The 23,963-nt window shown below is 38.0% G+C and overlaps 3 protein-coding genes across 3 annotated transcripts in view; 2 read left to right on the plus strand and 1 right to left on the minus strand.

Annotated features, from left to right (window-relative positions):
- Positions 1–7,250, plus strand: part of ubl3a (ubiquitin-like 3a) — a 37,659-nt gene extending 30,409 nt beyond the window's left edge. Inside the window, exons 3-5 of the mRNA XM_062433372.1 lie at positions 1,624–1,710; positions 4,200–4,277; positions 5,247–7,250. Of these exons, the coding sequence (XP_062289356.1) occupies positions 1,624–1,710; positions 4,200–4,277; positions 5,247–5,299 (218 nt within the window). The 3' untranslated portion in view covers positions 5,300–7,250. The remainder of the gene's footprint in view (positions 1–1,623; positions 1,711–4,199; positions 4,278–5,246) is intronic.
- A 3,496-nt stretch (positions 7,251–10,746) lies between these two features.
- Positions 10,747–12,885, minus strand: LOC133993522 (olfactory receptor 2A12-like). The gene is made up of 4 exons (XM_062432512.1): positions 12,663–12,885; positions 11,699–11,840; positions 11,282–11,606; positions 10,747–11,043 (listed from the first exon to the last, which is right to left on the minus strand). The coding sequence occupies exons 1-4, from the start codon at positions 12,883–12,885 to the stop codon at positions 10,747–10,749; spliced, it is 987 nt and encodes a 328-aa protein (XP_062288496.1).
- A 6,683-nt stretch (positions 12,886–19,568) lies between these two features.
- Positions 19,569–20,534, plus strand: LOC133994137 (olfactory receptor 52K1-like). Its single transcript, XM_062433347.1, has one exon. It carries the CDS (start codon positions 19,569–19,571, stop codon positions 20,532–20,534), a length of 966 nt encoding a protein of 321 aa, XP_062289331.1.
- Positions 20,535–23,963: the final 3,429 nt, after the last annotated feature.

Here is a 23,963-nt window from a genome sequence, read left to right on the forward strand (position 1 = left end):
TTACAGCGAACAAAACCTGTTTCATTGCTCAGTTGGACATCTGACAGCTGTCTTAAAACTGACTTTACAAGTTGTAAACCTAATCTATCTTTTAATATTTACTTTTTAACAAGGACTCAATTGACTATATGTAATGTAAAAAGTGTGCAGCTATGAATCCACAGACAACAATCACTCGACACTGCCACTCCACAAAGGTTTTTAGTGTGCGTAGTGGAATCTGATACATCTGCTATTTTCCCATGTTCTGCTCATATATAATATAGAGCCATATTGTGCTATTTTATAATAAATCAAATTATTGCATAAGCACAGCTGCAACGTGTCCTCAGCAAACTGTAATTGCTAACAGTTTAGCCGCTAACGCTCGCTTGGAAACCAGATGATCTGACTTGCTCTGGCAGTACTTCCTATAGCAAAGATAAAAAGCAGCTGAGGACCTACAGTTTACTGTATATCCACGGAGCTGAAATCACATTCACACCCGCTGCTAATTACTTACATGTAGGTCTATATAGCAGCGTGGGAATGTGCAAATCTTATGTGTGGATAATTAGAGCACACTCCACCTTTCAGCCTGATTATCATTGCATACAGGAATGTGGGATCGCTGTACAGCCACCTCCTCTCTGTAATACACCCACTCCCTAACTGCAGCTACACCACTGTTAGAAATCATTTGATACCGCTGACCTAACACCGCCATCAAATCTGTGCGGACTCTAACCTTTTCCCATGGTGCTGTGAATGCCGCAGTTAAGGAGAAGTGCATGAAAAACTATAAATTATCTGCGATAAGATTAGCCTCTTTTATTTGGGGGTCGGCCCCCCCCCCCCCGGGGTTCCTCTCAGACTGCAGATCTGAACCCTGTGAGACCTGGAGCAGGCACTCAGTCAGCACCAACACCCTCCGCTTAGCTGGAGACAAACATCTGGTGGCCAGACTCTGCTGCCATGCAACTCTCCACTCATTCCTTGTTTTCTCTCTCTCATGTAACGCCTTCACTTTTGTCTTCGGATCTTCCCAAGCCACACCTAGTGTTCTTCTTCTGCTTTCTCACATTCTGCAGCTCATCCCGCAAAGACCACATATGACACATTCCATATAATGATCTAAAATAAAAGGCCATATATGTCTTTAAATATCTTCAGTGTGGTTGGTGGTGGTTCGTCATTTCTATCATCATGTCTTTTTTTTATTTTGTATGTCTGAGGTTAATGCAAAATGAGGTTAATGCGGTAGTTTGAAATTCAAAGCTTTTGATTGTGTTTGCTCTGCTCAACTTTAATCAAAGTCCTTTAACAATTAAATTCCATGTGTCCTTTTCTGAAATGCTAATTTAGAGGCTGCTCACCTTCATTAGCAATGTTTGATTAGAAATTGACTTTATTTATTTTGACATTTAATGCAAATTCAGCCTCCGTTAGCAACGAAAATGGTCATTAATGAATCTGAATCTTGACTGTGTGTAGATTATGATTATGGTGATATTGTGTTGGAGAGAGGTAGGCAAAAATGATTTATTTCAAGAACGAATTTGTCGAGTACCAAAAACAAAATAAGCAGGAGAGGGACATTATATGAAACTCACGTTCTTTCCATCTGCTCCTTCTTTCTTTCAGACTGGGAGGAAGAGCAGGTCAGCAGTCCTAACATCCTGAGGCTGATCTACCAGGGACGTTTTCTACACGGAAACGTAACACTAGGAGGTGAGAAAACACATCGAAACACACACTCACTTGCACAAGAAAGTAAGCCTCCCCAGAAAAAGCACACACACACACACACACAAAAAGACCTCATGTGTTGCTCATAGACATGCACGCAAAAATCACAGCAGTGTGTTGCTGGAAAGTTCTTTGCTGTTCTCATCTTTTTCCTGAGCTGCAGAACAGAGGTACCTCAGTGCTCCGGACAAGTCTGCTTTGACAGAGAGAGGGAGGAGAGAGGAAACACAGAAAAAGAGAGGAAAGAGACTGGTCAGGAAAGGGGCAAGACTGGCGTTAGAGTAGACCTGAAGCGGTACAAAGAAGAGAGAGAGGGGGAGACGGGGGGGCTGAAAATGAAAGCCATGAGTGAAGAGAAAAAGAAGATCTTCTTTTGAGGCAGCCCACTTCCCTTCTCCCTGGCTTTCAGGCTTTTTAGTCCACTTAACCCAATTTTGATTTGACTTGTGGCTCGCGTGGTTAACAAGGTTACGTGATCCGCTAACCCTTTTACGCACATTCCATTACTGACATATATGTAATAATTCCCTTATCTTTGGTTTAACATGTTTGCATGCTGACACAGGATCCTGTTAAAGTTGAGACAAAACTCCCAGCGGTTTTAAAATGCCAATATAGACACCGCACACACATGTTGAAGCACACAACACAAGATTGATGATTAGGTTTGGGGAGCAACAAATATTACAGTCAAGATGGCAACTACAATTTAGGGATTGTTGATTGTTGTCTTTAAAATCTGAAATTATTCTAAAATCCATTATTATTATCATTGTTGTTATTTTTTTAAATCATCAAAGGAAAAGGAAAAATCATATCAGGACTACAGATGCACTGACACTGATAATCGTATATTGGGTATTTTCTTTTACAAAGTCAGGAAATCAGTGTTAAATGCAGGCATGATTTTGGTATCAGCTGATACCCAAAGCCCAGATGTCAGAATCGGTATTGGGACTGAAAACATTGGACATACCTAATGCTACTTGTTACATTACAACACTACCTTCCTGGCAGCCATAGCCTTATATTAATTAATTGGTAAAGAAATGAAATCTTTAGATCTTCGTTTCGAATCAATCAGACCATGCTTAGTTCTGTTTTTTGTCAAAGTTTTATTAACAGTTGTCTGGTGAGACAGTTGTAACTTGGACAGAGCAATATGGTGGAAATGAATAATAATAATAATAATAATAATAATAATGCATTATATTTAAAGGCGCCTTTCAAAGCACTCAAGGACACCTTACAATGCACATAAAACACGACAACAGTACATCAAACAATAAAAATCAGGTAAATTTTAGTGCAAAGATAAAGAAATAAATATGAATGTGACTATAAAGTGCATCAGTGCAACAAATAAGCAAGAACATGATTGCATAGTTAGTGTGAGACAGAGTATGCCACTCTGAATAGGTGCGTTTTCAGGCGGGATTTAAAGGTGGAAACAGAGTCCGAAGTGCAAATGTCTGGTGGGAGAGAGTTCCAAAGGCGGGGGGCAGATCGGCTAAAAGCTCTTGACCCTTGGCAGATGGGGCAAAGAGCTGGTTGGCTCCTTAATAAGATATTGATTACCAGATATTCTAATATCAAAATGTATCACATCATATGTTATATACTCTGTATGTATGAAATATATTTATATGCAAAATAACTGATCTTCACAGAAATGATCTCTGTGTGAATAGCCAATAATTTGGTCATCATAAGATGAATAATTAACTTTTTATACTCCAAAAGACATAACACTTGATTGGAAGAACAACAAGGCAGAGTTCAGTTGTAAGTGAAGAAATGGCTGAAAGTCATCGATATAATCACAAAAGGTTTCCACTGAAAGTCAATAAAACATAATGTTGATTTCTATCCCATTCTTATTGAAAGTGGATTCATTTGAAAGTTGTCTTTTCTCTCAAGATTTGTTTGAATGAGCTGAGCAGTTCACACATTGTTCACGCTGTGGGAAACACGTATAGTTAGTAGCTTTTCTCTCTTTTGTAGTTACGTATGATGTAACATAAAGGTGCAGTGTGTAGAATCAGTGTGTTTTCATTACCTCAGAATGTGTCCTTTATATCTAAATAGGGAGTGGGTCCTCTGCCATGTTTCTACAGTAGCTTAGAACAGACAAAGCAAACACTGGCTCTACAGGGGGCCTCTCACATTTTTCGTGTTGGAAAGGGTCTATAATCTATAACCTCACTGCTAGATGACACTAAATCCGACACGCTGCACCTTTAAATCTGTTCAGTGTTGTTTAATAGACATGCATCTCACATGCAACACTGAAAAGAATTACTCTCTGAAGTACTGCGTTGTACTTTGATGCAGTTATCTACAATTTCAGAGAGCAGTTGAAGAGTCAGATGATACTGATGCTGAATGACTTTGTAAAAACAGAAACACTGAATAACCTTTACATCCTCTTCTCTCTCTGTCTGTCTGTCTCTCACTTTCTCCCCTGCTAGCTCTCAAACTGCCCTTGGGGAAGACCACAGTGATGCATTTAGTTGCCAGAGAGACTTTGCCTGAGCCAAATTCCCAAGGTAACCAGCTCTGCGTCTCCCTTCTTTCCTTTCAGAGGGCCTTTCACACGCTGGACAACTTTAAACGTTCTGCTCCCGGCCATTATTTATCTCTACACATGGCTTCTGTTTTAGGAACAGCCACTGGTGCAAATAATTGGCTCCCTTAAGTGTATCCCCAAGATACAGCACAGTGTGTAGAATACACAGATAATATAAATCATATTATATGACATTTTTCCAATTTTTATGACAAATGGCAAGTTCACTATTCACTCAAAGCACTCTAATTATTACTTCAGTGGGACTAATTCACTATGTACTCTGGGTAGAATAAGCCCAAGTTAAGGTGAGGTAAAATAAATAATTACCAGTGCTTACTCCAGAGGAAAACCTGTGTCTTGTGGGAGAAACATTTTAAGCCAAAGTTCAGTTATAAGTGAAGAAATGTTGGAAAAACTTGTTCCTTTCACATGGCTCGCTTAACACACCATAAATAGAGCCATGTTTTCACTCTTTTGTCAGTTGTAAGCAAGTGCAATTGTTAGCCGGTGTCGCTGGCTGGTAGAATAGCCGGTTATAAACAGAAGCACAGGTGTTAAAGGATGGGCTAGCAGTTTTTCTAAGTCTATCTTAAAACAACATTTAGGAGCCCAAATGAACACTGAAACAAGTTTTGCTCACTTTAATAAATGGACTGTTCATACTGGCCATTAGAAGAGCCCATCATAATGCAAATATAAACCTTTTAGCATTGAGATTTGTCAGTTAGACCAGTTTAAAAGTAAAATAAGACCAGTTTAGGTGAGTCTACTATACAGTATGTTTGTGAAGCTGGCCCCAGATCACATTTAACATAGCAAAGTTTAGCCTTCTCACAAGTCAAATATTTTTAAATGATATCACCTCAGACAGTAGATATTTATCAGAGTGACTCAGTGTTTGTCTTTGTGCTGATGTTTTGATGTTTTTGGTGGTGTGTGTTTTCAGGTCAGAGGAACAGAGAGAAGACTGGGGAGAGTAACTGCTGCGTCATTCTGTAAATACACACCTCCACCGTCAGGCCCTCCATCCTTCTCATCTGTTCTCGCCCTCAATGTCCAGGACCTAATGAGCTTTGTCCCCTGTCCTGGAACCTGTCCACAATGCAGATATGCATACAGACAAACACACACTCTCTTCTTTTTTTCCTTTTTCTTTTTTCTTCCCCCTGTTTTCACATGCATACATAAAAAGACAGCAGGCTCAGGCTGATCCAGGACATGAGTGCTGGGAGCAGGAAATTGATTAACAATAGAGTTGATTCCTTTGTTGTACTTGATTTGTTGTCATAACTGAAAAATTAGAGGAAGGAACTGGATTTGCATATGTTTTTTTTTCTTTCTTAATGCACACCTTTTTAAGCCTTCTGCCATTGAAAATGTATATATATATATATATATATATATATATATATATATATATATATATATATATATATATATATATATATATATGAACAGCAGACACACATCTTGTCCAGCCATCCACAGCCGGTCTGTTAAAGGTCTAACCGGCTCCTCATTTTAGCTGGTTGTCATAGTAATGCAGTGCCAGGGTGGTGTGTGTGGCCTTGTTTTGCCATACAGATCGCTGAGAATTTTAACCACTAACAACTCACCAATATACTGTACGGACACACACATACATACACATAAACACACACACTATGACACCCCGTCTACACATCCTACCATATGTGCTTGTGTGATCTCCCTCAGTGCAGCAGACGAAGCTTAGACGTGCCTGACCAGAGAACTCAAACCAGGACACACACACACACACACACACACACACACACACACACACACACACACACACACACACACACACACACACACACACACACACATATATATACCTGTGTCCTTTTTACTGCCCTGCTCTGCACATGCCCTTAAAGTGCACAATAGAGAAATTATTCCTTTCTTTTTTGGTCTGCAGAGCACTGTACAGTAGAGACCGAACACATCCTTCTCTCTGTCATCACATTTAAGCCAAACAAAGCCTAACAAACAAACAAATAGACAAACAACCAGTGTTGGCAGTGTTGTTTTGTATTACTTGTTTGTCCATGACATTTGTGACTGTGTTTTGACAGTCCATATTACTGACCGACCAGTGTTGTGATTAATAAAGACGTCAGTTTTCTTCCCTCCCTGATGCACCATCCTTCTCTCCGCCTCTCTTGTTTCCGCCTCCCTGACAGCAGTAAGGGATAAGCTTGTTGTGCTCCTTTTTTAACAGTGTTGTGAAGGATCTCTGACAATTGCTGTCCAAGCAGGGAAATTAACTCGGAATGGACATGTTCCTTATTTGTCTTAATTCGCTCCTTACTCTCCTTAATTCTCTCTCTCTCTCTGCATTAATAAGTCCATTTTGCACAACTGAAGCATGTGCTCCTTCATCAGATTAATAAAAATGTATAAAAGTTTTATTGTTTTATTTTATATTTTTCCAAGGGAAGTAATGTTCCAAACTAAGGTAACATGTGTAGAATATATTTAATATGAATCTTATATAGATCATGATGACTCTAGATCTTGTTGATATACAGTATATTGGTGTTTAGTCTGATTGTGTATATGGTTAGCTTCTAGCCAGTTCACAGTCACTCGCTGACAATGTCTTGTGCTTAACAGCAGCAGAAACTCCCTAATCATCGACAGACTGTATTTTTATTTTCTTTCTTCTGTGCTCTTTTATTATTTTCTTTCATTTGTTTATAATTTAATGTAATCATTTTTATTTGTGGTTTTTTGCTTTAAAGAATCGCTTTGTAACAGCACTAGGTCTTAAAAAAAAAGAATATTGTTTATATTGATCAGGGTTCAAATCTGTACAGAGATAAACGTTTTCAAAACCAATTGTAAATAGCACTAATGCTCCTCTTCCCCTCCTCCAGACTTCAAAATGGAATACATCTGTAAACTAAATAAAGGTTATTGAAGTGTACGGTGTCTTGTCATGACTTACTGCACTTGAATCATGAATCTGTATTATGACAGTCCACTTATGACATGCAGCAGTGAACTTTAGCAGCAGCGTCATCCTGTCAACAACAATTTCAATAGAACTGATGGGTATTTTTTAAATGACTTAAAAAAAGTTCAACCTCCTGGAATCAAGATTGTTTAAATTTTACACACACACAAAACACATACAATAAGAGTTATATATATAGAAAATGTAAAAATACTACATTACATGTTCTTAAAGTAGAAGTAAAAGTTCGTACTGTGCAGAATGACCCTTTTAGAGTGTTGAATTGTCATATACAGTGTATTACATTAATGGATTCATAATATAGTATCCAACATGAAAGCAGCATTTTAAATACTTAGCTGGTTGAAGTGGAGCTCATTTTAACTACTTTATATACAATTGTGAGGCTTTACCACTCTAAAATTAAGTAGCATGAAATGAAAAATACTCAAGTGCAAGTACCTCAAAACTGTACCTAAGTAAATTTACTGTGTGAAGGAATGCGTTTCTTAAGAGGTGATGTTCAACAGATCTTCACTTGATCCTTTGTTGATAAGTACCTCCAATTAAATTCAGTTCATAGTTAAAGTTTAAATGAGACACATCTAGCTGACAGTCAAGAATCAACAGCCATCAAAAACTTACCAAAATCTAGTCTAAAGAAGAAGAGATTGCTCCCAGTATCTTCTACCAAACATTCAAGCTGTGAATGATCATAAAAAAACTTTAAGCAAGAAAGAATAAAATAAAATTGCATCCTCTTTCTGTGACTAACCATGTGATGCTGTTAAGTCATTTGTCCAGTTTGCGCAACACACAGTAGGCTAAAGTGCAGTAGGAAGAGCGTCAGGGAACACAGAGTACAGTTCAGCCTAACATCCTGAGCTCTGTGTCTCCTCTAACTGGAAAATGAAATGCTGAATGAACAAAAAGTGTCACATTATACTGTGGGAGCAGTTTTACATTAAAGGAAATAAAAGATGAGTCTCTGAGCAGGAGATTTGCTAAATAAGTAATTTTGTTAAAAGATGATGACTGCACTTCAGTGAACTTCTCTGTAGGTTTTTCCTCTCCTCCCTGTTTTCATCCCTCCCAGCAGTCATGCTGCGTGTCCACACAGTGACTGTAATGTGGGCCAGATATTCAACTTGAATACAACTATTCTTCTGTTACACACACACACACACACACACACACACACACACACACACACACACACACACACACACACACACACACACACACACACACACACACACAGAAAGAGTGTGGATTGTAGTTACAGTAGTACCACTCAGGACGGCACATTCTGTTTGTGTAGTACTGCTGCCCGGCCTCTGAACAATACACAAGTCTGTGAATACAAACACATCACTGTTTCTATTTAAAGGTAGTCTGCATGAGTCAACAGTTTGCAGTAGCATTTAAGTCTATGTGACATTTACTACAGTGACATTTAAATATATGGCTACACTGTCTGTAAACATTAATACAACTGATATGAATTTATGTGACTAAACTCCAACTGCAGGGTGGGGAACCCCTTTAACGGGGCCGCACTTACACGTTCATTACTCATGTTTGGATGGATTACATATAGGCAAAAAATAATTATGGGCTACCATACACCGAACATTACATGAATTGCTTGGCTCAGTGTGCGACCATGACAGACCACAGTAAGGCCTTTAAGCTTTGAGGATGCTGCCATCTTCTGGAAAAATACCTGTATAGCAGCATAATTAATACCAGCGCTACACATGCACTAAACAGCAGGGCCTTTGGATTATATCCTCCACCAGTTAGTATGCGTTATGTTCGGGAGAGATCTTTTTTCATTCCTCTTATTGTGAAAGTAAACACCTCATTATCTATTTTTAAAACTACAATGTATTATCTGTTGTTTTTTTTTTGTTTTTTTGCAATTTTCATTTGGGCACCTGACTGTTGTTTTAGTACAGAGTTGAAAAATTTGAACCCATCCTTTAATCAGTCATAGTTGTAGGTTGCTCGATTTGTCATATTTAAGAGATTCTAAAGTGTTTTTTTGTGTAATCTCTGTTATTGCAGCCAAGGATAGACCATGTCAGTCAAATTACTGCACTCCAAAAGTGTTTGTTTTTCACTGTCTTTTACTTTTTTTTCCATTATAAGTATTCAAAAACCTTGAAATCAACCTCTAGAAAAGTTATCCTAATGGTTTTTTTAAATTTTAAGTTCAAAGAGTAATACTAGTTTGGCTTTGGAATTGCTAGCCATATATTTCTGCTGAATGAACTGAATCAGCAGAATGTGAATGAATAGCCCTGTTTAACGAGTATGTAAAAGCTTTATTAACATATTTCCTGCAATAATAATGCTGATTAGAGTATAAATGTCTGAGGTGATAGGGCCATTTTTTTGTTTGTTTCAAATTATATTTTCACAATTGGCCAATTTTTTGAAATAATGTAAAAAGGGACATTTTTAACCTATTAATTGATGTCAATTTAATAATCTGAGCATTTAAAAAAAAAGTATTATGATTAATTAAATGATGATAATCAGCTGTGATAAGAAGCAGGAGTGGGATTGAGTCTAAAAATAATAACAACAACAACAACAATAATAATAATAATAACAACAACTAACATGTGGTAAACATGTGTAGAGCAGAGCATCTGTCTTTAACCTCATGTTTGACTGTTTGAAATGTTTTTCATTTGCTTGTTAAAAGTGAGAATAAATCAGCCAAATAAAGTCAGAAAACAGAATCAGCAGCTGCTTGTTTTATAACTTGGATTTTTTTATGTGCAAGTCCCCCAGAAGATGGTGCAGTTTAAGAGGTTTAAAAGAACAGGCCTTTTGGTCCTCTCATAAACTAAGCTCTCCTGAGGTTCTGTTACCATAACATTCATTATATTTCCTTAAGTTAAATTCTGTCACTATTCAAGGAGGCAAAGTCAAACAGATAAAACGTTGTGTTTTAATATTCAAAAGCTTTATTTAAATAGCAGCAAAGCAATATTACCACAGTAAGCAGAGGTTTTCAAAGTGGGAGGCGGGCCTCTCCAGGGTGGCTTCAGAAAGAGGCTCAGTGATATTTTCCAGTAATTTTTTTGAATTAATAAGAGGAAGAAAATGACATCTGTTTCTTCTAGTATGTCCCACAACAAAAACTATTACTCAGACAATATGATGCTTCAAATATGTTGATGTTAACTGTAATCATTAGCGCTATGAACTCCACCGTACTGTGTTGTTCTTCTCAACCGTCCAGTATGTGGCTAAATATAGACTACATGTAGAATACATTTTTATTTTGGAAATTAAACCCCCACTGGCAAACATACAGACTGGGTGAAAACAGTCTATCAATCAACAATCAATCAGTCTATCTAACTTCTTTCAGTGTATATAGATTCTTTAATTATTATGCAAGCATGTTTTGTTTTGTTCATTAAAATAAGACAAGGTCCCAGATCACTTATCCCTGTGACTTGGTGATGGTGAGAATTTGGTCATGTTTGGTAGGCGTAATGTCTCGCCGTCCCTTGACCCAGCACTTAAGTATCTGCTTGATTTCCTTGGTTCTCAGACAGTAGATGAAAGGGTTGATCAGCGGAGGAAAAAGACTGTAGAAGAGGGTGGTGGCTATACACTTGTCAGCTGTCATGGTCAGGTTAGGAAAGAAAGGAGTCGAATAAACAAAGAAACGTGGAATGTAGTAGATAGAAATGATACATCCCTGGGTGGCGCAAGTGGAGAAGGTCTTCTTTCTGCCCTGAGGAGAAGAGCGTGTTAGGATTAAAAGTTATGAATTATGTACAATAAAGAGACAAAAATATGTGTCAAATGTACATAAAAAATAGTTGCTGAGAAAAAGGCAAAATGCTGATCATCTTGACTGATGTCTGTGATTTCAGGGATTTAAAGATGTGCACTTTGGGGCATGACATTGACAAACATACAAGATGTAAAAAAAAAACTGTTTTGCTGGGATAAAAAGAGGAGAGCCTCACCTGTCCACCAGCCATGCTCAATACTGAGACGATGATGCAAATGTAAGAGAGGATGATGAAGGCTAAAGGAACATAAAGGATAAACATTGCTCCTGCAAAGGCGGCGCTGAATTGCCGGCTGGGGTCCCCACACACTAGAGGTGTCAGAGACATGGTGTCATAGAAGGCATGAATGATTCGGTTGGGCCCACAAAACGGCATCATGGTAAAGTTGACTGTGCTGATGCCAGGGAAGATGTGTGCTACCACCCAGCAGAAGAGTGTCAGGCCTGTCATGGTTTGGTTTGTCATCACTGTCGGGTATCTGAGGGGAAAGGAAGAAAGAGTGAGGAGGACAGAAAAAAAGATAACGTTTTGTTTTTATTCCAGGACACAGACTGATAAAAAACTTTTTTTTAACCTGAAAGGAAAACAGATAGCATGGTTAATAAAATAAGGGAGTTCAAGGAACCAAAATAGTGGATCATGTGCTCTTGAAACTGGCAAGTGTGAAAGCCAAGACTCCCGTCATTCCACCAGTAGCGAGCCATTATTTTGGGTAAGGCGACAGTGGTGAAACCTGGAGGAAAAAGAGGGAAAAAGAAAAAAACAAAACAAGATTAGGTAGATCACATGTGACATATCTGTTTTACCACTGTCATTTATTTCAATTACGTACATAGATGTGCCAATTAAATGTATACATTTAAACTGAAAGACAAACAGATAAAAAGTGTCCTGTAAACATTATTGAGCCTGTGTTGTAAGAAGATCAGCTTGTTATATTTGGTTCATCCTGGCCCTCCTCCTTCTGCTTCTTTTTTAGATTGCAGTTTAATTCTTTATTATTTCCTGGGTTTTTTTTCACACGTCCTGGTAAAGTCTAAATACTGAGGTGTATCAGGAGGTCAGGAGGGAAGCTGTTGTTGAGATACTGAAGTTAGGGTGCCTCCACTGTTTACTGCACTATGCTTAAAGTAAACAACTATGATTTAAACAGTCACAGAGACCGTCAATATTTGTTTGGTAAATACTTGAAGGACTACATTTGTTTAGCACCTTTCTAGTCTTCTGAGTACTCAAAGTGCTTTTACGCTACAAGCCACATTCACACGTTCACAAACTGATGGCTCAGCCTTCAGGAGAAATTAGGGGTTCAGTATCTTTCCCAAAGACACTACACTTCAACATGTGGACTGGAGGAGCTGGGAATTGAACCACTGATTTTCTGATTAATGGATGATTCGCTCTACCTCCTGAGCTACAGCTCAAGTGTTTCAAATGAAAAATAATTGCCATGTGATGATTATTAGGAGCTATAATTATTTTATGAATTCAGTGTAAAACCTAATATGCTTGATCTTGCAAGTAGAAGACAAGTGTCAGGCAAAACAATATTTACCAATGTCTGAGAGAGCCAGGCTGACCATGATGATGTACATGGGCTTCTGGAGACTGTGCTCCAAAGCAAACACCACCACTAGCAGAAGGTTGCCCACCACTGTGGTCACATAAAGGAAGAAGAAGAACCACGCCACGAGGTCAAAAAACTCTGGCTGCAGACTCGGGAAGCCCACAATAACAAACTCTGACACACGTGTGTAGTTCTCATCCACCTGAAACATACTGAAGGTGGTAGGAGTTAGACAGATAATTCAACCAGAACAATACAGCAGGTCATTGATAGGTATCTGAGTTATTGAGATGCATGTCAGTGCTTACCTCACTGGACAACCTTGACGGTGTGACAAACACACATTGGAAGTTTCTCGGTTTTATAAAAATCTTGTGACACAGGAAGTGTTGTTAAAACTTTGTCCCAGTGGAGCCACAAAAAGCGACCCATTCTTTGGTAACCTTCGGGATGAAAAAAATGAACTAATGGTTTACACAAAGGCACAATGGATAACCAGTAACACTTAACAGCAACCCATGTAACATTATTATGGTGTAATATAAACAAAAGAATAAAACAGCAGACAGGCAGCAGGGATGTGGAGCAGTTTCTGGTAAAATGATATGGATCTTGAATACAAACATACCAAAATAAATAAAACTGATATGGGATGGTTACATTTTCTTGGAGATTTAAAACAAAGCCTGAAATCATTTTCAAAGGCTGATCAGATGGTGAGGTAACCTTCAAACATCTACATTTATGTAAACAGGATTTAGTTATTATCACAACGCTGCTACATTAATATTCAAATCCTTTGTTTTCCATGAAAAAAAACACCAAACAGAAACAAATTTGATGATAACATAATCAGGAATTACATACAACCATTTATATCATCTTTGAAGACATTAGTGATGACATGGTATAAAATATGTCTTCTTGAGATTCAGTGTCTTTATCACATGTGCACATTTATTACAAACTAAATTTAATTCTCAACATGCATTACAAGTGTATAAATCATGACATTTTTTAAATTGAACTTCTTTCATTTTTTGGAAGATCCGATGTTGCATTATGTAAAATGACATTTGATGACATCACATTGAGCTCTCGCAACTAGCTAAGGGCATTTTTCATTTTTTCAACCAAATGCTCAATAAAGGAAACAGTCAACAGATTAATCAATAATGAAAATAACTACTTCTTGTACATGTAATTGTGATCATATATTTGATTGAAATATGGTATGTCTGTTGTTTTTTTGACTTCACATATCACAAGCTGAAGTGTCTGCAGTGTAGTTAAATCTTGTGTAACTAATCAAGGTCCTGTTCCTCTTAAGTGCTTCTAAGCCAGTCTGGTGAACCAAAACACACAATACCAGGATCCTGGAACTGGGACACTTATACAGGACAGGGTTTTCATTTATACTATTAATTACAAGCAGAGTTAGACTGATAAATTGGCCAGGCCAGTATGGTCTGTGTATGAATTGGTGTTCATGTTGGCTGGTAGGTAACAAGAAATTGCAGTACAGAAATGGCATACTGGGTTAAAGGTAAGGTAGAAATAGTGTCATGTAGTTACATAGTCTGTCCACCAGAGAGAACTGACAAGTAGAATTTTCAACTGTAACTGCCCTTATGGTCCACATTAATAATTGTTCGCTTGTATAATCTGTTTATAGTTATGGGAATATACTGTATGTGTGTATCATTTTGTGTTTGGTTGTTAAAATTATAGAACTTATTATTATAGAAAGTTTTTTTATATGGCAAATCTGAGGACACCTCTGAGTACAGGTTGGTACACCTGTTGGTAATAAGTTGATTGACATCCATTGTTAGTAAAATGGTCAAGAGGACCAAATGTGTATTTGTGCCCGGTGCATATATTGGACTATTTAAACAAAATAAAAATAAGATATCTAATTGCCTTTAGTGTGCAAACTCCTTTTAATGCTTCAGATTTTAATTTCTGTTACACACAGACCAGCTCAATCATGTTTTGTTTTATCAGCTGATTACATGTTTTCTGTAGCAACTGTTTCCAGCAAAAAGACTGATAAACAGTTACCTGCTTATATGTGTATTTTGGTAGTACTATAGTACCTAAGCGAGATAACTTTATATGACTGAAAAAAGTGGAGGAATGCCTGCTGTCAGCAACACTGGAGAGCACAATGGACGAGGCACAAAGGTGAGAAACGTTTAATTTTCACAATAGAAAATGCCAATGTTCAGGGAAAATGTAGTGAGGCTAAATTTCACTAACTGTGATGCTAACATCAAGGACTGATACAGGGCTAATATTAAAGTATTACCTGGGCAATTATCTGACTGAAAGCTTTGTAAATCACCAGAGAGCTGTTAACCAGGTGTTTGGTGATTAAACCATCTGTGATACCTGTCAGCTGCCTGCAGGGTAGAAATAACCACCACTGTGCCGTTTCAATCAACTGGTGTGATAAAACCAACCCTGGGATTAAATTCCTCGGGAAGTGTTGGTCTTCCTGTTCTGCTGTTGCTAAAATTCCTAGTCCAGCTATTTCCCCTGATTAGATATTTACTCATTCATTTAAACTGTTTTTTAGAAAAAGCTACACACTTGATGGGCATATTCGTAATGGTGATTGTTGAAAGTATGTTGTGAGTAAGTTTGTATTGGCTGACAGGTGAGCAAATAGATTTAACTATACCCTTTATTTATTTTATTTATTTGCAGTGTTAATGTTTTTTTAGTGTGTTGAATAAAGAAACTATTTGCTAAACAGAAGCTCCCTCTTGCCAACTCGTGTAGTCCAGCCATAGTCCAAGATGGTGTCTCTCCTCAGGCAATTTGTAGGTTTACCATTAATGTGGAAATGTATTAATTAATTAATCTGCATTCATTAATATTTTCCATGGCAACATTGAAAGTGGAATTTGAGAGAGCCACAGTATTTTTTGTAGCAACTATTTTCAGAAAAAAAGCTCTTATAAACGGCATGCCTGCTCAGCAACAAACAACAGACCTTCAAAATTGGCTGATCAATATGTGGAGTGTTTAAAAAATCATAAGAAAACAGTTATTAAGAGTTGGTGAGATGTTAATGTTGCTCTGTGGTCTGCTGGATGTGAAAACAGACAACACTTTGCCCATACGTCACCCTAACACATTATACAGTAATCTGGTGATATACTGTACTGTGACTGTGTGTCAGCTGTTGGAGAAATAATGAAATCTTGTGTTGTTTGAGCGCTTGATACAAGCTGCATTACGAAGGCAACATGACGCATGTTACAGCAAGGGTGTTTGTCAGGGTGTTTGTTTGTTTTTTTAACCCATAATCCATTTTGTTTTTTCTTATTTCCACATTTTGCCTCATTGATAACAGGTACTTATGACATCATGGGTTGCTCCTAAGCAGTATTTGTATTCACGTAGTTACTTATTTACTGCCATACCACTACATCTGTGGGGAACAACTTAAATTCTAGTTTTTGAACAGCTTTTCTTCCTTGGCCTCTTTAAACACTTCATGTTGGAATTTAAAAGTGAGTTTTCCTGGTGAGAAAGGATTTTTTTTTTCTCAAATGATTTATTAATGAGTGTTTGTGTAAATAAACACTGTTGTGCACCAACTTTCTTTTTACAGTTAAATTTCCTTTAAAAGTTAATTTTACTTGCTACACTGTGTTGAGGGCCCTGTGTCAATAAGTCAGGTGTAAACTCCTTTATGTCTACTGTCAGACATACAAAAACAAAAGTATACTTGAACAATAATAAGCTGCATAATCTGTGTGATAAATATTTGTGTCTGTATGGGTTGAGGGAGCCAGAAATCCTCTCATGATCAATTAGTCAGTTTGGTCATAACAGGTTTAAGCAAGATTGCTTTCCTGTGGGAAGCAGCCTCGGGTCTCTCCAGAGGGAAAATGAGGAGGTACAGTGGCAATGTGGTGGGATTCCCCTGAGTCAGCCTGCAGGAGAGTTGACAGACCTGTTTGTGAAGGAGGAAACGTAAGATAAAGTTAACTCTACAATCTGTAATGGTCCATTTAGTTTACTTGTGAGGGTATTCATGCAATCAAGTTCAAAAGATGGGGATTGTAATGTAACCTAATACTACTACGTCTACTGCTATTAAAATTACTACTATACTACTACCACTTCTGCTTCTTCTACTGTTGCTTATTGCTAGTGTGACTACATCTATGTATATTGCATGTACAGCACAGCTAGCAATTCTACTTACACTGTGTCTAATACAAGTAATGCTAACGTTTGTTGTACAAAAGAGCAAAAATTAGTTGATAAACTGAGCGGTTGACAGAAAAGGAATCAGCAGCAATTTTCATTACTAATTAATTGCTTTGACTAATTATGAAATAAAAATGTCCTACATTTGTAGGTACCAGCTTGAGGAGTGTTGACTTACAACCCCTTTGTCTCATATAATATAACAGCAATCAATGTCCTTGTTTTCTGACAAAAATGATCAGTTGATTTCAATTTCACAAATTTATAATAAGAATAATCATCAATTGCAGCCCTACAGAAACACCAGGTGGCTCTGGTTCAGTTTGAGATTATATAACATAATATAAAATGTTAAGTCAAATGGACAGGTGGTTGATTCACTTAAGAGGCCAATTTGCTAACTTTTTTTGCAGAATGGAATAATGAAATCCCTGCAGGCCTGAGCCTGATTTGTCATTTGATCCACTTTGTTATTCATTTTCAGAACAAATTTCTCTTTGGGAAAAGGTAAACACCGTAATATACCCAGAGAGCTAATTTCATTCATTTGGTGACAACACCTTAATGATAGATCCCAGTGGATAATACTGCATCTATATTAGTGTGAGTTTAGAGGTCTCATGTCTCTAGAGCTTTATTATTCAGTAGAGATGATGTTGTAAGCAGAGTACACAGGAGGCAAATGAAATTAATAAGGTAAATGAGAATGTATATATCACAGGAATGTGAAATGAGCTCTCTCAGAGTAAGGAGTTCAGATGATATCACACCACAAAGTGCCATTCCCTTGTCTATGTGAAAAAAGGGTGAAAAGGGTAAACTGCTGTAGCTGAAAAGCTAACAGCTAGTGAGTCACCGTATGTCCCTCACTCTACTTTCCTGTCCACTTCTCCCTTGTCCACCACCGCGTATGACTTTATTCAATAAAAGGTTATTGAAGAAAGAAAATTAGATTTGTCTGAATTAACAAGCTTCAATGTCAGCACTGTCAAGACAGCTTGCTATTAGGGAACAGTCCAAATTTATGGGTCAAGTTTACCAAAATTCTACTCAAGACAACAAATCCACAGGGACTTTTTTCACCTCTTCCAGTGAATTGAGCTTTTATCTTTTTAGGTGTGCGTGTGTTGGAGCAGGCGGTTCAGAGATCACACTTTTACATTTTTACTTTTCCTGTCTGAGGTTTTTCATCAGCACAGTAAAAAGCTGATTAGAAACCCAGAAATGTGTATACATGGCAAAGGAAGCTTCTGTCACCACGAAAATCTAGCTGGGGAGACCAGGTTTATCTAATCCCCTACCCCAGTTATGGATCATGTGTTCACATTATATTACAGACTGTACCCGGTTACTTAAGTGCATGTAAAAACACTGAATGTGAGCTTTCTGATAAAGTTTCTTGCTTGCTAGTTTCTTATGGAGATAAACCAAGTCATGGGAAGTTTCTAACTTTATGAGGTGATGTAACTCTTTCTGTCTTCTAAAATAACCCCTTCTCTTTTCTGACATCAAACTGTGTTATCTAAGTGTTCAGGATGTGTCATCATCCTACAAGAGCAGAGTCAACAAACAACTCATTAACAGCCTCATTAGTTGTTCCAGCTTTCAACTAGGGAGTAAAGAATAGTTCAGTTGTGAACTTGCTACTCATGAGGACTGAAATAAGCAAATGATCAGAATTTCAGTATGAAACTGTAATGAAGTTTACTCTTTCTGATTTTATGGACATACAGTATTTTATGTATAAAATATATCATTAGATGCACAAACAATCTATGATTATAATTAAAGGTTGAACTGGTCGCCCCCAGTTTACCATCCTCCAGACACCACAAAATTACTTGTGAAACATACAGTATTAATCTCGTACTTGTACATCAACAAGATACTTGAGCTATGTCACTTGTGGATGGGGCACTCGATATCCTTTCTTTTTCATGTAACCATGACTTACACACATACTGGCACTTTGTGTGCTGCAGGTAACAGTCTGACAAATCCAACAGAAAGTCATCATATGAAAAGAGAAGTGATGTAGTCCTAAGACCACTATGCTGGAAACCCTCATTTCCTCAGTTGTTATTGAGTTCATGAAAACATAATCAGCAATAAACACACACGCCCAGTGAAAACATACTTGACCACTGCCGACAATTCTGACCCAACCCTTGTAGTCCAGTTGGTTCAGAGCAACAGCTCCGGCATCTGTATCTAAAACAGGATGTGGTCATTACAGATATTGTGCTTTTAGTGGGCTGTTTAGCACAGCAATTCCTTCTTTGTTACATCCTTCTTCCACTTTGGAAAGAAGTATTGTGCAGCCATGTGAAAGGTTGCCTGGACTTCTTAAATGTGTGCCCTCTTTCACCGCTGTTTAGTAAGTTAGTTGATGATAACTTGCAATATACAGCAAATGGTAAACTCTGTGCATTAGCAGAGTTGGTTGGAAGTATTGTAAAATTGGTGGGGAGGGCTATTGTATGAGTGCTGGAGTTCTGTCCTCTACTTTTTTTCTTTTCTGATGCTTACACACAGCAGGCTCAAGGGATCAGAACCGGACCTTTATTGACATGAACACTACAAAAACGTTAAAGCTCTCTGCTGATGTGCTGTACTGTTCTCTACATTAAACACTGTGCTTTGGATAGTATAAGCTTGAATTAAATGGAGTTTTTCAACTCAGCTCTAGGGAAGAACATCACTTTTGTACAACCTGCATATTTCATAATAACTGGATTTATTGGCATACCTAATATAAAATATTACTATGTGTTTCTCTTTTTTGTTTATATAATTGCAGTGCTGGGAAACACAATTGTGATGGCTGTAATAATCATGGATCATAATCTAAGGACTCCAAAATATGTTGCAGTTTTTAACCTGGCGTTTGTGGACTTGTTTGGTAGCTCTGCCTTGGTGCCCAAGGTTCTTGACATCTTTCTGTTTAACCACTACCACGTTCCCTACTACGACTGCTTGGTAATGGTTTTTTTCTGCTACACCTGCCTTTCAATGCAGTCTCTTAATCTGGTTATACTTTGCTATGACAGACTGATGGCTATCACTTACCCACTACACTATCAAATGAGGATAACAAACAGGTTCATGTTCAATTTAATTGCCTTTGCCTGGGTCTTTGCCATTATTGCTGTACTTATTGCAGTTGGTCTTCTTACAAGGCTTTCCTACTGTAGGTCAGTGGTTGTTAAAAGCTATTTCTGTGACCATGGTCAGATATACAAACTTGCTTGCAATGACAAAACTCCCAACATGGTCATTGAAGGTTTGTTTCCATTTATTCTTCTTTGGCTGCCACTGGCATTTATTGTGTTAAGTTATTCATTTATTGGACAAGCATTGTCTAAAATAGCCACAAAAAATGAACGAGTGAAAGCCTTTAAAACCTGCACAGCTCATCTTTCATTAGTGGCACTCTATTTCCTGCCAATACTAGTCACATTTACTATGAGTTCAAGAATACATTTAAATGCCAGGATCATAAACCTGTCAATGGCCTCTGTCTTTCCTCCTATGTTGAACCCAATTATTTATGTTCTGCAAACACAAGAAATCAAAGAATCTGTAAAAAAAACATTAAAAATCAGAGGTCAATCCAAAATTACAGTGTAGAAAGTAATCATACGACGACTAGTTGTAAATATTTTCAGTCTTCTGTTTAGGGCATTATTCACATTAGAGAAATTGAATTGTGAATGGATTTTCTTTTCATAATCATCTTTTAGTGTGTTTCTCTTGTTTGTATTAATAAACTGTTCTTGCAAACTCAGCACTGCTTCACATTGAATCTCTCCTGTCATGCAGAGACATTTCTTTGTTAGAATAATTTAATTATGAAGCAGCTGTGTTGTTTCTCTGATGCTGATCAACTCTGTTTTTGTCCCCATGTTTGAACTTTTTAGATTTTGTAATATATAGAAAGCTAAACTGTGAAATGTTTTGACATGTTTATTCAGAGTGAGGTTATTGTTTGGATTGTTGGGGTCAGATTTAGGATACTTTGGTTGATTGTGAGGCTCTGTGTCTTTTAGTATGCAACTGCAGACCATTCATTCATTCATTCATTAAACTTTATTGTCCACAAGATGGAAAACTGTCTTTGGCTTGACCATTATCAACATGATTTACAAACAACAGTAAAAGAAAACAAAAAAACAAAAAACCCAACAACAACAAAAAAAAAACCAGCACACTGGGAGAGATTGAAGTATTTCTCTTCACTACAATCAACATCAATTAAAAATGAGGGCAATATTAAAAATGTTATATCCATGCTTTGATGCACACTGATATGACTGTCTGAAAGACACTTATTAAGATAGCAGATTTAAATGAACTATTTTCAGGTTTATAGATTGTTGTTTTGCATATTGATAATAAAATTATGGTCAAACCTCCATCCAGGGTCTGTCTGAACGGTCAATGTGCTTCACGACTTCCTAACTCAGGCGGATACGGGTCGGATGCAGCCTGGTTTTAGTGAACTAAGTTGCTTTCAGGAGAGGAAATTAAGTAATTCACATTTTTATATGTTATTTAACTAATTCACTGAAAAAATGTAAGAGTGAAAATGCAAAGTGCTCATGTGTGGGCAAACGAGAGAGTGAACGTACACATGCACAGAAGGATGGATGAAACTAAAACTGACTTACATATGGCGATTATTGGATGTAATTCAGTAATATTCTCAGGTTTGCCAGTGAATTTTAGGGAACCATGCTGTAAACCCAGAGTCTCTGCTATCTCTGAAAAATGTGTTGTAACTTGTTCTCATGTCAGCTCTGATTCAGAGTGTCTGGTTCTTTTTGATCTTAAAACAGATTCACAACATCAGCTAATAAAAGTAATTAACTTTATTAACACAGCCGATGTAATATATTAACAATTCAAAGTGTTTGACGGAAAATAAAGAATATTTCAATAATAATAAAATAAAAACACCAACTGAATATACACTGCTCAAAAAAATGGGAACACTTAATCATCATAGTATAACATCAAGTCAGTTAAACTTCAGGGATATTAATCTGTCCATTTAGGAAGCATAAGTGATTGTGAATCAATTTCACCTGCTTTGGTGCAAATGAAAGTAACAAAAGGTGCAATGGAGAGGCAAAAGCAAGATAACACTGTGGTCATTACAGATATTGTGATTTTAGTGGGCTGTTAGCACAGCAATTCCTGCTTTGTTACATCCTTCTTCTACTTTGGAAAAAAGTATTGTGCAGCGATGTGAAAGGTTGCCTCGTCTTCTTAAATGTTTGCCCTCTTTCACTGCTTTTTAGTAAGTCAGTTCATGATAACTTGCAATATACAGCAAATGGTAAACTCTGTGCATGAGCAGAGTTGGTTGGAAGTATAGTACAATTGGTTGGGGGGGCTATTGACATAAGGTTAAACACTGACTCAGGCAAGGTATCAGTTCTGGTCCTGGTGGATCTCAGTGCTGCGTTTGACACTGTGGATCACAGTATACTGTTGAACAGGTTGGAAACTTGGGCAGGACTCAGTGGAACAGTCCTAGAATGGTTCAGGTCCCACTAGGAGGAGCGGAGTTATTTTGTGACCATTGGAAGTTATGAATCCGATCGAGTGGCTATGACATGTGGAGTTCCTCAAGGGTCAGTTCTTGGACGCCTTCTGTTCAGTCTATACATGCTGCCTTTGGGTCAAATTCTGCAGAACTCTAATGTAGACTATCACAGTTATGCAGATGACACGCAGATATACCTAGCACTGTCCCCGGATGACTACAGTCCAATACAGTCATTGTGTCACTGTTTAAAGCAAGTAACACATTGGATGAACCAAAATTTCCTTCAATTAAAAGAGGACAAAACTGAGGTAATTGTTTTTGGCAATAAAGAGAAGAGAATTGCTGTCAGTAAACATCTCAAGTCACTCTCTCTAAAAACTAGCGACCAAGTCCGAAACCTTGGCGTGCTGATAGACTAAGATCTGACCTTCAGCATTCATATCAAATCAATCACCAAAACAGCCTTCTATCAGCTTAAGAACATATCCAGAGTGAAGGGTTTTATGTCTCAAACAGACCAGGGGCCTCATGTACAAAGGGTGCGTATGCACAAAAAAGTGGCGTACGTTCTTTTTCAAGGCAAAGTTCAGATGTATCAAGAGTGAAATGACCGTGGAAATGTGCGGTGCCTCACGCCAACTTCATGGCTGGCGTACGCACGTTTCTACAGCTGTTGATCCTTTGGCGACACTTACAGGTGATGCTGGGAAACTGTTATAATAAATGTGAACACAATTAGTCCTCAGACTGAGTGATGTGCACATCAAAGACACATGAACAATTAACACTGTTGAACAATTAACACAGCCACCTGTACGCAATTACATGAGTGGATATAAAAGCATGCGTGGTGGTGCAGAAAATACCGTTAACAACAATGGCTGCTTTAGCATTTTTGGAAGATATTGCAAACGGTACAATAAGAAGAGAACGTGTGTTCCGAGACAGAGGGGATTTACTGGCAAACGAGGACGACTGGCTCATCAGCCGCTTTAGGTTCCCCAGGGCAATCCTCCTGGAACTGTGCGCAGAGCTGCAGCTGGCCTTGGAGCGCGACACAGCGAGGAGTCATGCGCTGCCTGTACCGACACAGTTGCTGACCACACTGGGGTTCCTTGCAACCGGGGCATTCCAGAGGGAGCTGGCCGACCGATCGGGACTGTGAAAGTCTACCCTAAGCCGAGCCATGCCAGCCGTGTGGGACGGAGTTATCCGCATGTCAGCCAGGTATATCAAATTCCAATACAATGCAGCTGAACAGGCCAACATTAAAGCGCAATTTGCAGCGAGAGCCGGTTTTCCTAATGTAATCGGAGCTATCGACTGCACACACATTGCTATAAAAGCGCCATCACATGATGAATTTGTATATATCAACAGGAAACATTTTCATTCGATCAATGTACAGATCATATGTGATGCGCAAATGCAATTAACAAACATTGTGGCGAGGTGGCCTGGTTCAACGCACGATTCATACGTTCTGAATAACAGCATGGTTGGGA

The sequence above is a fragment of the Scomber scombrus genome, chromosome 14, assembly GCF_963691925.1.
Source record: "Scomber scombrus chromosome 14, fScoSco1.1, whole genome shotgun sequence".
In the NCBI taxonomy this organism is placed as follows: Eukaryota; Metazoa; Chordata; class Actinopteri; order Scombriformes; family Scombridae; genus Scomber; species Scomber scombrus.

What these genes read in the sequence shown, in the direction of transcription:
- LOC133993522 (XM_062432512.1), bottom strand. Translation starts at nt 12,885, where the DNA reads ATGTTTCAGGTGGATGAGAACTACACACGTGTGTCAGAGTTTGTTATT. An exon ending in CCTGGCTCTCTCAGACATTG is followed by an intron (nt 11,841 to 12,662) that starts GTAAATATTGTT and finishes TTTTTCCTCCAG; the next exon opens with GTTTCACCACTGTCGCCTTA. An exon ending in TGAGCATGGCTGGTGGACAG is followed by an intron (nt 11,044 to 11,281) that starts GTGAGGCTCTCC and finishes TCTTCTCCTCAG; the next exon opens with GGCAGAAAGAAGACCTTCTC.
- LOC133994137 (XM_062433347.1), top strand. Translation starts at nt 19,569, where the DNA reads ATGGAGTTTTTCAACTCAGCTCTAGGGAAGAACATCACTTTTGTACAA.